The 13,099-nt window shown below is 24.5% G+C and overlaps 2 protein-coding genes across 2 annotated transcripts in view; both read left to right on the top strand.

The window, feature by feature from the left end:
- Nucleotides 1-3,366, top strand: part of LOC111029248 (longitudinals lacking protein-like) — a 59,309-nt gene extending 55,943 nt beyond the window's left edge. The window contains exon 5 of the mRNA XM_022308204.1: nt 2,907-3,366. Coding sequence (XP_022163896.1) covers nt 2,907-3,148 — 242 coding nt within the window. The 3' untranslated portion in view covers nt 3,149-3,366. The remainder of the gene's footprint in view (nt 1-2,906) is intronic.
- A 3,865-nt stretch (nt 3,367-7,231) lies between these two features.
- Nucleotides 7,232-11,481, top strand: LOC111029255 (longitudinals lacking protein-like). Its single transcript, XM_022308213.1, has 2 exons — nt 7,232-7,336; nt 11,151-11,481. The coding sequence occupies exons 1-2, from the start codon at nt 7,315-7,317 to the stop codon at nt 11,351-11,353; spliced, it is 225 nt and encodes a 74-aa protein (XP_022163905.1). The 5' UTR covers nt 7,232-7,314; the 3' UTR covers nt 11,354-11,481.
- The last annotated feature ends 1,618 nt before the right edge of the window (nt 11,482-13,099 follow it).

Genomic DNA, 13,099 nt, shown 5'->3' with positions numbered 1-13,099 from the left:
AATTTTATGTGAGTCTATATTTAAAAATATTTCTTAAAAATCATTTACCACCAAGACGATAAATTATTTTTTCAAAATTCTGTTGTTATTATTGTTGCAAGTTTCATTATTTTTTTTGAAAAAAGTTTATGGATCCAAAAATACAAATTCAAAATAAATTCTTATATATTTTATAGTTTAGTTATGGTTGTATGTAAATATTCCAGGTATAATTATTTATTACATTTTTCATTATTGAAATTTTATTTTCATATACAAATATTTATACTTCTAAATATTATTATTATTAATATATATATTAATTTATAATTTTGATGTGCAATACATTTTCTAACTGACTGTAGGAATATTTTATGTACAGATATTTTGTTATAAAGTATATGTTTTCAAATCTTTAAAACAATTTACCGTTACCTAAATAAATTGATGAGTCTTACGTGGAGAAATAAGTTAGTAGTTAAAATTATTACTTAAACTAGCATAAAACGCGATCTGAAAGTGCAATAAGTCGATTGTGATAGCTCGAGATGGCCTATAAAATGTCAATCGTAGCAGGATAAAAAAAAATGTATAAATATTACTATTTAATATTTGTTTACGTAAAGTTGTTAGTGTATAAGTTATTAAAATTTATATGCAGTTATAAATTATTGGAAAAACATACGTACCTACCAAAAAAGGAAAAAAAATGTTTAAATATTTATTTCGTCGGGTTGGCATATTGTTTAATTTTTGTTTTATTTTTTTTTAAATTTTTGAAAGGGTTTTAATTTTTGTTGTATAGGTACTTATTTATTTATTTTTATTAGTTTAATTTACAAAGGAATATTATTCAGCATTATTTTTTAGGTGGTGGGAGGTTAGCAAATTTTTATTTTATTAGTCGTATAAGGGTAACAATGGTGCAATTAAGTAATATAAATATTTTAAGTACTTATTCAAAATAATAAAATAGCTACACACAATTAATTTTGATATAGTTCAATTATTTTTATTTTTACTTTTAATGTGGTGGGTCTAACAAATGTTTAGTACTTAAATTTCAGATCATCTACAATTATTATTTGTTTATTTATCACATACCTACATGTAAATATATGTAACTAAACATTTTTTCGTGCATATATTTGTGTTAGTGCAATATATAAAAAATTATTGTTACGCAATTCAGCATTTACCTGATTTTAAATTCAATTAATTTGGATTATAATCTTTTGTTTTGTTTTAATTAAATTTGTATTTTATCATGCATTAATTTGCAAAAAAAAAATTTATATTGTAAGAGCATATAAAATAATTTTATTTAACTTTTGTGTAATAGTTATAAAATCAATATAATTAATTACTAAAGTTCATGCAGAAACTAAAATCACTGTTTCTTGTAATACAATTTTGTAATCAATTTATTGAGCTTGAAACTCTAATAAACAAACTATTTATGAACTATTGTGCTATCCTATCTTTACTCATCCTAATACTTATAACATTATATGTACATATATATTATAACAATAATTATGGCGTTTTGTCATAAATTTAATTTAATTTTCATGTAATATAATATGGCAGTCAAAATAATATGTATGTATAAATGTAATTAGCCTTGGACAAATAATGATATTTTATGAAATGTGTAATGGTATATAAAATGCAATTAGGAATTAATGTTAAATTCAAAGGTGAAGTATAAAATTTATCAATTTAATTTCTAAAAATATTTTAATATTCGTGTAGGCTATCAAAGATAGAAAATTAAAAACAAAATATAAAATACATTTATATTTGACTGAATTAAATAAATATAAATTAATTAGAATATTCATATGTTATGCACATTTTAAAAGTTGAATATTGTATAGTTGATTTTTTTATTTTAATGTAACATTAATAAAATTATATAACATTTTAAGTACTTGCCTATACTTTATTTCATTTAAGAATAAACAAATAAACCAAGGTGGTGGATTCTAAATTCATGCGCGGGCCCTTATGATGATGAATAGTATAGCTGCCTGAAAGAAGAAGCGGTCCAAACATTATTCATGTGTTAAGGACATTTATTCTTAAATGGAATAGAGCATAATCATATTCATTTTGTCCTGCATTTTATTTTAAATTAAAATAACCTATTAAAAAATTGAAGTACAAATACATAATTGTTTATAAACGTTTATTATTTCCAGTAGATTTGACCAAATCCGTAAACACATTTGATATTTATATTATAATTTGACAGACCAATACTATTTCATGTTAAAATATTTAAAAAATGTATTAAATGAATGGACCTTTGTGCACCCTGTTTATACTTATATATTTTTCAGGTTTTTGAGTTGTGCATGAATTGCATTTAGCTATGTTATATTTGTATTGGTAGATTATGAGCTATAATAATAAATATAAATAATACATTCAATAGTCATTGAGGGCGCTTCATAAATAATATGTTAAATTATGCTATCATATAATAATAATTTTTATACACTTGGATTTGATATACATTCATATTTTAATATGCTTGTGTCTTGTTGTATTTTTGAATAAAAGTATTATATATAACATAAAAAATATATTATTGAAGAATAAGTTTAAATTATAAATATTTCTGTACTGTTATGGAAATAATTTAATTCTTGTGTAGCGTCCTCAAATTGTCATATAGTGTTTTTGTAGAATTATTGATTTTGCACTTATTTAGGAATTAATTATTTCACTTATTTTTAGTCTAAATATGTCTTAATACAATTATCCTAATAAAGTGCAAAATTATTGTGTGTTTTTAAGCTTACATCCATGAAGTAGTTGTCGAGTTTTTTGATTGATTGCATCGTAAGTGAATGTAAAAAAAATTTAACCACATACTTTTTTTTGTGTATTTAAATTTTTATATTCTCATTTTATTTCAGACAATTATTGGAATTTACCCGACCCTCAACAATTGGTACGTTCAGCATGCTACCATTGTGGTAAAACATATCGTTTCAGGGCTACCCTTAATCGACATTTAAGATACGAGTGCGGTAAAGAACCAATGTTTGCTTGTCCTATGTGTCCTAAACGGTGCAGCCGTAAAAGTAATCTTCATCAACATATACGTATACGTCACAAATCTTCTGTTTCTGTTGAACCTGAATCACAGTCTGCATGAAAAAGCCAATCATTCAATATTCTCTAGTCATTTGAATAAACATATTAGCGTGCTCAAAAATATTTTACATATATATATTATAATTTACACACGCTCTTATTAGTCTTCCCGAATCATTTTAACTATTGTATAATTTATATATATTTTTATAGAGTGTGATGAAAATGTGTGCCAAATATTAACATTATTAATAAAATGTTCTTAGTAATAACTATTAAGAATTAGATTTGTATTTTTTTTAATAAAATTGTATTAGGAATAGATATTTTAGATAATTTTGGTTTTAATTTAAAGTATTAATATAGGTACATTGGTTAATAATTATGTTTTTAAAATTATTTTATTAAAATATTTGAACTAATAGATATTTTTATTAATATGTCGACTGGAAGTAGGTTTTTAATATTGCTAACATGAACTATGGTTTTGTGATATAATGTCTTTATTTCTTTATTTTATGGATCAGCTTTAAATTTACTCTGAAGACTTAAAATTTAAAAAAATTTAAGTGATTGTGGACATTTAAAATAATAAAAAATTAAAATATTAGAAATCATCAGGTAAACTTTATAATGATAAAACTAAACTAGACTTGATTCGTTTTTAATTTTGATGATTTATCACTGTCCACAAATTTATTATAATTTTTTATATTTAAATAATTTTGAAAAAACTGCTCTCAGCCTCTGAATGGTAGGATAGCTGTGATTGGCTTGTAGTCGGGAGCTCACCGACGGTATCCTACGAGACTGCACATGCACAATGTTGTGATTTTTTCTGAACTTGTTTGGAATAAAGTAATATATTGTAGTGTGAACGAAAATAAATCATTGTATAACAGCTTAGTTTTTTGTATCCTATATTGGGATACAAAAATAAAATACTTATTTTTAATTTTGATTTAGGAAGTTTCAATTTAATAATATATTAAAAATGTTTTGTTTACTTTATAAATTATGCCTTAAAATAAACAAAAAGTACAAATTGAAAGTAAATGTATTTACTGAGTATGTAGGAAGTTATAAAAAAAAGGTAATTTATATATTTTTATATAATACAGGAAGATAGGTTCTTCATACTATGTACCTTATTAAATATATGAATTTATTATTAAGTAAATGAATAAGAAATTAAATATAAATGCTATAAAATTATTTATTATTAAAAAAAACTATTTTGACTATGTGTATGTGATGTATAATCTGTAGATAGTTATTGAATATTCCTATTAATAATATAACTTTTAATTGAAATAATATCTACCGACAAAGTCTCAAATTAGAGTAACTTCTGGTGGTGACTGATTTTCGACCAGTCTAGTTAACCATATCTATCGATGTATTAATTTTTGTTATTAGCTTTTTTAACGATAGGCTGCAGCCCAAAAAATTTCTTTCCGTGTTAATTTTATCAAAGTACAAGCTAGACGGTAATTAGAACAATCAAGTGACTCTAAAGAGAGTGCAGCACTTGGTACTTGTTAACCACATCCATTGCTGTCACCACCTTACTTGGAAGCCCACTGTCTGAGATTACTCTTATATAGGAATGAGTATTTTCTTCTATGCTGTATATGCATCCTATTTAAGTTGATGTCTATTGTAACTTGAATTTTGTTTAACCATTATTGAAAAATTCTGTCTCTTATATAAATCAAACCTACAATATCGAGCTTTTAACATATTAAAGAATTAGTTTTTTTAAATTTAAAAATAATTCTAGATTTAAGTATACCTTGTTATGTATATAAACATTTACGTAATTATGTGGCCACACTTTATTTAGTTGTAAATGGAATTTTTTCATTTCATTTAATATTGAATATTAATTATGTTCTGAATTATACTGTTTGTTTTTAAGAATGAATACTATGTAAAAAATTGATTCATAAATTTCACTAGTAAAATAATAAGTTTGATGAATTAGCACTAGGGTTATATTTCTCAATACAAATGATGTATTGCATATTTACATGAAACAATATAAAACAATTAAGTTTCTTACCTATAGAAGTAATTATTGATTTTTTAACAAATTATTATTTGTATATTATTAACAACAAACAGTTTAATTTTGAATGCAATTAATATTTTTTTTTGTCTGGCATGAAGGGCTACTCTTCAAACTAAAATAGTTTCTCCCAGCACCATATTTCTTACTAATAAAATCATTCCTATCTGATCGTTCCTTTAAGGTCCGTATTAAAAATAGTTATTCATCCAACTACTGTATTTCAGCAGATGTCCCACAAGGTAGTAACATTGTCCCCTTTCTTTATTCTGTGTTCACCCACGACATCCCAAAAACATCATTCACTTTCCTTGGTACTTATGCCGTTGATACTCTAATTTCAGTGTCATGATTAATTTATGGATAAAATGGTGGAAAATAAAAATCAATGAAAACAAATCAACTTATGTTCCAATCCATGTGTCTACGCTTAATAATCTCTGCCCCTTGGTATGTAACCAACAAAAACCTCCATAAAGACCTTAATATTCCAACCCTCAACAACTTAGCTTAGTCCTATTACATACAATTTCACTTTAAACTTCGCGCTCATTCAAATCCACTAATTAAAAATCTATCCACTACCTCACTCATTCCTAGATGGTTAAAAACAAAATGGCTAAGAGACCTGCTCAATGTTTAAAAAAAAAAAATTTCTGGTCAGGTGGCACTGCTGGGAACCTTCCTATTATGTTAGTATGTCAAATTATGTATCAACACACTTACTTATTATACCTTGTCTTGTATAGATTGTAAATATATTTCTAAATAAAAAAAAAAGGTACATAGTAAAAAAAAAAAAATTAATAATTGTGATAACTCACAATATCATTTATGAAATGGTGTTATCTCATATAGAACTATTTATCGTGTGAACATATTAATGTTTGGGTGTCAATCAAGGATTTACCCATTGCAATATATCCTAAGATAATAAATGTATCATAAATGTATTTTTTTTATTAGACTCACAGAGACAAAGACTACTTACAATTTTTAAACTTTAATTAAATTTTTTCTAAAAAAGTTAAAAATTAATTTTTTTAGTTTATAGGTAAAACTGTAATAAATTGGTTTTTGTGCAGGTGGCAAATGTCTCTACAGCTAATGGGTATAGGATATAATTTTTGAAAGAAAATTCATATCCAATATTATTTCAAAATAGGTTAATAAATAAATAAATAAATAAATAAATAAATAAATATAGAAAAATGATTAAAGTGGTGTTAAGTAAGAAATTAATTAAATCAATGTTGTAGTTATCATTTCAACGTAAAGGTGAGTGACATATTTTTGAGTTTGATTTTTCCATCCAATGTATGTAAGTTTATCTTATATTATCTTATAATATTTCATATTAATTTTAAATCAATATAAGTTAACACAATTTTAATGTATATTAATTGCATTAGGCTACTTTATTACAATAACCATATGGTCTGAATTTATATTATTAGTAACCAAATTATGTTTAAATGCACAATAGTATGAAAAATATTAGGAAAACTGAATTACATATTGTATATTTAGTTTTAGGGAAAATAATTTATTTGGAGTTAAAGTATTTTTTACTAAGTGCATTAGTAATTTATAGTACTTTGAAAAAAAAATTTTTAATTCAAGTAATTTTGTAACTTTGTATCTAAACATAACTTGCTTACAAATGATAGTAACTAATATTTAAATTTTTAAGTAAATAATTTAATGTTAAATTATCATGTATGGCTAACATTATCTGCATGACAAAACAAAACTGTCATTGATTAATTTTTACATATATAATTTTAAAAAAATATGGTACAATTAAATATATATTTTTTAATATTGAAATTTTATTTTAATTGGTTTAAAGTTAATTCATTTGTACACTAGATGGTTGTTAATATATTTGTGTTAGTATTTCTAGTGTTTTATGTTTTCATCAATATTTGCATGTTATTTAATTATTAGCAATTGTATTATAAAGACTAATATAGTAATACTACAGCTATGTTTTCTTCGTTCATCTAATATGTAGTTTATATTTTTAGGGACTTTTGTGAAACGGTTCTTAAATGCAGGTTTTGTAGTAAGTCCACCATCCAGTACGTCATCTGTTGATCAAAAGCCATCAACATTTAAGTGTCATAAATGTACAAAAAGTTATCGTTACAAACATGGTTTATGGAGACATGTTCGGTATGAATGTGGAAAGGAACCACAATTTCAATGTTTATTTTGTCCAAAAATGTGTAAAATTAAGACTAATCTTACACAGCATATGCGTCTTAGACATTATCAACTTATGAGCACTTTGTACCAATCACAGTACTATGCTTAACATTTAATTATTTTTATCAATGATATACCATATATAAAGGTGCAAGCATAGATGTTCTCAATGTTGAAGTAAAATGTTTTAAGTATTAAGTCATAATTTAAAAAAAAATTTAAAGTGAAATCTTAATTTTAAGAAAAAACTTATTCATGTTTGTTTAATTATTGAATAAAAGAAAGAGATATAATAGCAAACTTAATATTTATCAAATTTATCAGTTTCCAATCAATAAACCAAACTAAGCAATTAAAATCTAAAATCTTGTAATACTATTTTAAGTGAAAAAAAAATGTCTGTATATTAATACAAGTTTAGTCAACTAAAATTTGTCCAAGTATAGATCTTAGACGAAGACTACGACATGGGAATAGTTCTACATGGAATTAATATGTTTATTATTTAAAATACAAAACAATTTATGAAATAAAGTGTTATACCATACAGCAATATATTTTTTTTTTTATTGATCTTAAATACATCGACATCTAGGTCATTAGTACAAAGTGTTAGATTACATGGTAATAACAATAAGTTACATGATTTTTTAAATTAGTTTATACAATTCGGATTTTTTAAGGAATAGAATTAAATTGTTTGTATCCTATGGGTTTGGTCCAAGTGCTTGGCAGATTTGATCGGAGATGTGGAATTGGTCGCGGTAGTGGTTGTATTTATGGCATTCGGTGATGATGTGTTTTACCGTTAGAAGGACTCTGCATGTGTCGCATTCTGGAGGTTCTTCATTGTTCATTAGGTAGCTGTGCGTTAGGTATGTATGTCCTATTCGAAGTCTATTGATTGTGGTTTCTTCTTTTCTGTTGAGACCGGGGTTTTTCCATGGGTTGATATTATTTTTGATTTGATTGAGTTTAGTATTTAATTTTCTCCAGTGAGAGAGGAATTTATTATTTATATAGTCGTTGATTTCTATCTTCGCATCAGCGAATGTGATGGAATTTATATTTGTGATTGATGTGGAGACGATAGCGTTTTGGGCTTCTTGATCAGCTATTTCGTTACCTGGGATGCCAATGTGACCAGGAATCCATACAAAATGGATTTTTTTCCCTTTTTTACCGGCCTGGAAGGTTTCTTCTTGAATGAGCTTTGTGATATCAGGCGGGTTACTTGTATTTGAGATTGCTATTAGGTTGCTTAGTGAGTCGCTAAGTATCGTACAATTTGTTACGGAGCTTACGTTTTCTGTGTGGAAATATTTTACTGCTTTGTATATTGCAATCCCTTCTGCTGTGAATATTGAGGCTTGGGGAGGTAGTTTGTATGTTATTTTTTTATTTTTAACTATTATTGCGAGCCCGACTCCAGTGTTGGTTTTAGAGGCGTCAGTGTAGATTTGAACACTGTTTGGATGTTCTTGCAGTATATTTTGGAGCATATTTTTGTATATGGCAGGCATTGTGTTTTCTTTTTTGTAACTAGTTAGTGTGAGGTTGACGTTGAATATTGTGTTCCATGGGGGAAGATTATAAGGTTTTCTTTCTAGAATATTATTTATTTTTATATTTTCTTTTACAGCTTCTTGTATATATGTTTTTGTTGTTTCGATGGCTGGGTTGTTTGTATTTCTTTTGGTTCTGGCACAATATAATAAGAGAAGTTTTTTTCTTCTGAGATTAGGCGGAATTTCGTTAGCAATGTTTCTAATGCACAGCAATATTTATAGTATGACCACATTGTTATATACATTTATGTGATACAGTGATTTTCAATTAAATTATCATGGATTAAAACATTTAAATCTTCATAGTAAATATTTTATAATTAAGTTTTATAATTTTATTTTAAGTTATTGATAGTTTTATAATAATGTGATATAAAATAAATAATAAATTAAAATTTTTAACAGTTCACAATGTTAATTAATTAACAATTACCATTAAAAACTGATAATATTATACATTTAGTGAAAACAAAATTTAATATATTTACGAAAAACAAATTAATAATTATCTTTAACAGTAAACTAATTTCAGGAAATTCAAAGATGTAAACTTATTCTTTTTAATAAAACATTTCATCAAAATTCTTAACAAATATTTGTAGTACATTTGTAATACCTATCTCTTACAATTTTTTTTTCAATTCCTAATTAAAATACTATAATTTATAAATAATTGTACATAAAAATGTTACTGTTCACTGTTATTTATTTATTAAGTTTCACAATATTGATTAAATCTTGTTGTTATCAGCCATCATTCTTAGACAGTATAGGCAATAAAATATATACAAATTTTAAATTATAAAAACAAATTAAAAAAAATAATGAAACAATTATTTTTATATTTCTAATAGTATACACAATATATGAATGACATAACAGTCATTTTAAATACAGTATGAGATAAAGTAATATATTTTCAGAAATTTTCCCTAAACTTGAAATTTGCTTATAATTTTAGCTGTAAATAAACTGATCATCAAAATACTTTTTGTTGAAGTTATGCTTTGTCTTGCTAAATAAATATTAATGAATTGTTTTTCTGTAGTGTATGTATTTATTCGTCTGGTCAAAAACATATTTATGAATTAAATAATATTATATATCATAAATATATATTGATATTACCTATATTATATTTGTTTTATTTTTAGGATTCCAAACAAGTATTTAATAACTTAAATTCAATATAAGTTGCAAATAATTGTATTTTTATGATTTTAAATTAATCATTATGCATTTTGATATAAATTGATACTTCAATAAACTCAAAAATAAGTTTATGGATATAAAATACTGGATACATCAGTGTTTACCTTTAAATACAAGATATGTTCAACCTTTTTATATAGATACTATATATAATATACTAGAGACTGTATCTAAGACATAATATATATGTAATTAAAATTGTTAAAATGTAAAATTCTTCAAAATTAGTTCTATAACTTCACATATTTTTTTAGTTACAAAGTTATACATATAAATTGATGATAATAAATGTTTATTGGAAACCCATATAATGCAAATCATAACCTTTAGGTAATTGGTGGTGTACACAGTCTATTATTTGCATTCAATAATGGTCTGGCAATATACAGCGAACAGGCGCTTATGCGCAGTCAGGTTTACTCTTAAGTCGAATATAGTTGAGTGTAGACTTAGCAAATATATCAAATATGCTGTTTATCCCTATATACACTATTATAAAATAGTGTACAAAATAGTCTAAAGATTATTATGTTGCAAGTGTTGTTTTTTTTGAGCTTTCAATCTTTTTCAAGCTGAACTAAAATAGTTTCAACTAAATCAATCTGGTGATGGGGATAGAATGTTAAATGAATATATTATGATAAATATTCTTTTGATATTATTCCAATGAAATTATTGTTTCATATATTATGTTATCGATAGGTAGATAATTAATGTTATAGTATTAGACTCTGATTTTGAAGGATACACTACAATAATGGTTTACTAAAAGTATAGTATAGGTTCTACAAAACCACTGTAATACAATACTATTGTTATCTAAATACTTTAGAACACTTAAGATTTAGTTTTAAACAAGACATTAAGGTATAGTTTATTTTTTTACATTGTGATTAGTTTAATTTTTACAATTTGCTTTTTTTTGTTGGAAAACACCTTACCAACATTTTTTAGGTTCATATATACTAATAAATTGTTACTTAACAAATTAATTTTTTTAGGTAATTTTCCCAAAACAAAGAGTCATATGTGTATTAATTGTGGCAAAGCTTATGTATATTCTCATGATCTAAAACGACATCAACGCATTGAATGTGGCAATAAAGAGCCATTGTTTCAATGTCCTATGTGCCCAAAGAAATGTCGCTACAAATTTGCATTACAATCACACATCGCCAATAGACATCGTCTGATTTTACCTTAGAAATTTGTAATAATTTATCAAACTCATTTTAACTAACTAATTAATTAAAAATTTTATGTTAAACCACTATATGCTTATGTGCATTTTATGTATTATCTTGTATTACATTTACTATAGACTAATAAAGAAAAAAATTCTTAAATATATTCTTTATTATAATAACCAAATTTATTTATTTCAGTCATTTCTTAATATATTTTTTTAGGATTATATGAGATTTTTTGTTATTAACTATTCTTTAAACATGTGGTGTTTAACATGTATTTAAAAATTAAAAATGGTACACAGGATGAGTTAAAATTAACTATTTAGAAAAAGACTCAAGAGAGTAATAATTTGGGTGGGTTTGAATAGTTATTTTTGTATTTTTATCATTTATTTAATTTTGCATTCATCTTAAAAAATACATTTTGTTTTTGGAAATTTGAATGGATACTTATGAGGTAATATTAAGTGAAAAATAAAATGTCAAATCTTGATAAATATCTTTCTCTACAGTTGTTGTAATAAGTAATTTTACTTTAAAGTCATAGAAAAAAACAAATGGTGTGCCGACATCTGTTAATGCTGCCATATTAGTGTACCTAATGAACATTTTATTGAAGATGTTTTTTTTTACTGTTATTTTAATATAATTAATTTGTAGACCTAATATTAAGTTACAAAAATTGTAACTACCATACAACCTAAAAATTGGACTAGTCTGTTCTTGGCAGGAAAACATTTACAAGTATCTTGGGATACTTCTGGGTAATCCATTTTATGTAAGACACTAATATTATTTAAAAACTATTAATGTTAATAATTTTAAATCGTTTTTTTAATGTGTACATGGATTTTTAATTCAATGCATTTTTTTCTAGGACTGATGCATAAAAATTGAATTTAGGATCAATCGGTTGAGTTATAAGTATTTAAAGTTTTCATGTGCTGAGTGGAGTAGTACAGAGGTACCCCACAAAATGTTGGTCCACTACTCAGCTTTTCTAAACTTTAAATGCTTATAATTAATAGACTATTTTTTCAAAATTCAGGTTTTTCATAGATTACAATACACCTATAACATTCTGCCTTGAGTATGAAACAAAAAATTTAAAAAATGGTTTGTAAAAAGGTTTTTTGTTTTCTGAAATAAAGTGAGTCTTATGTTTAATGGATCACACTATACTTATGTGTATTTATAGGTAGGTTTTTTTTTATATATCTGAATATTGAATGTGTTTAAAGATAGAGAATGCTTATTAAATTTGTTTAATATTATTTTATGCTTTAAATTTGTATAAAAAATAGTGTTTTATTGTTTCTTGTTACATACAATTTTATTGTTTTTCAGTTGCCTCATTTACAAGCAATAATAAATTATTTGAATGTAAGAAGTGTGGACGTATGTATCAGACAAAAAGTAGTTTAAAAAGTCATGTTGAAGTTATATGTGGTAAGCCACCTCAATTCAAGTGTGATCTTTGCAACCAAAGAACATTTAAACAGAAGGGAAATTATAAACTACATTTATTGCGTGTTCATAATATCATGAAGTTTAAGAACTTATAAATTTTTTGATTTATTTATAAAATATAAATAATTTATTTGGTGTAAGTTAAGGATTATTTTGTTAAACATAGTTTTATAAACTATTATAGTATAAAATAACCAAATAAATATATTATAATATACCTTTTATATTTTAAAAAAGGAAATATTCAGAAACTGATAATAGTTTGATAATTTATTATGAGGTATATTAGT

Source organism: Myzus persicae, unplaced genomic scaffold, assembly GCF_001856785.1.
Source record: "Myzus persicae strain clone G006 unplaced genomic scaffold, MPER_G0061.0, whole genome shotgun sequence".
NCBI classification, from domain to species: Eukaryota; Metazoa; Arthropoda; class Insecta; order Hemiptera; family Aphididae; genus Myzus; species Myzus persicae.
Note: the sequence above shows the minus strand (reverse complement) of the source record. Positions and strands in the feature narration are given on the sequence as shown.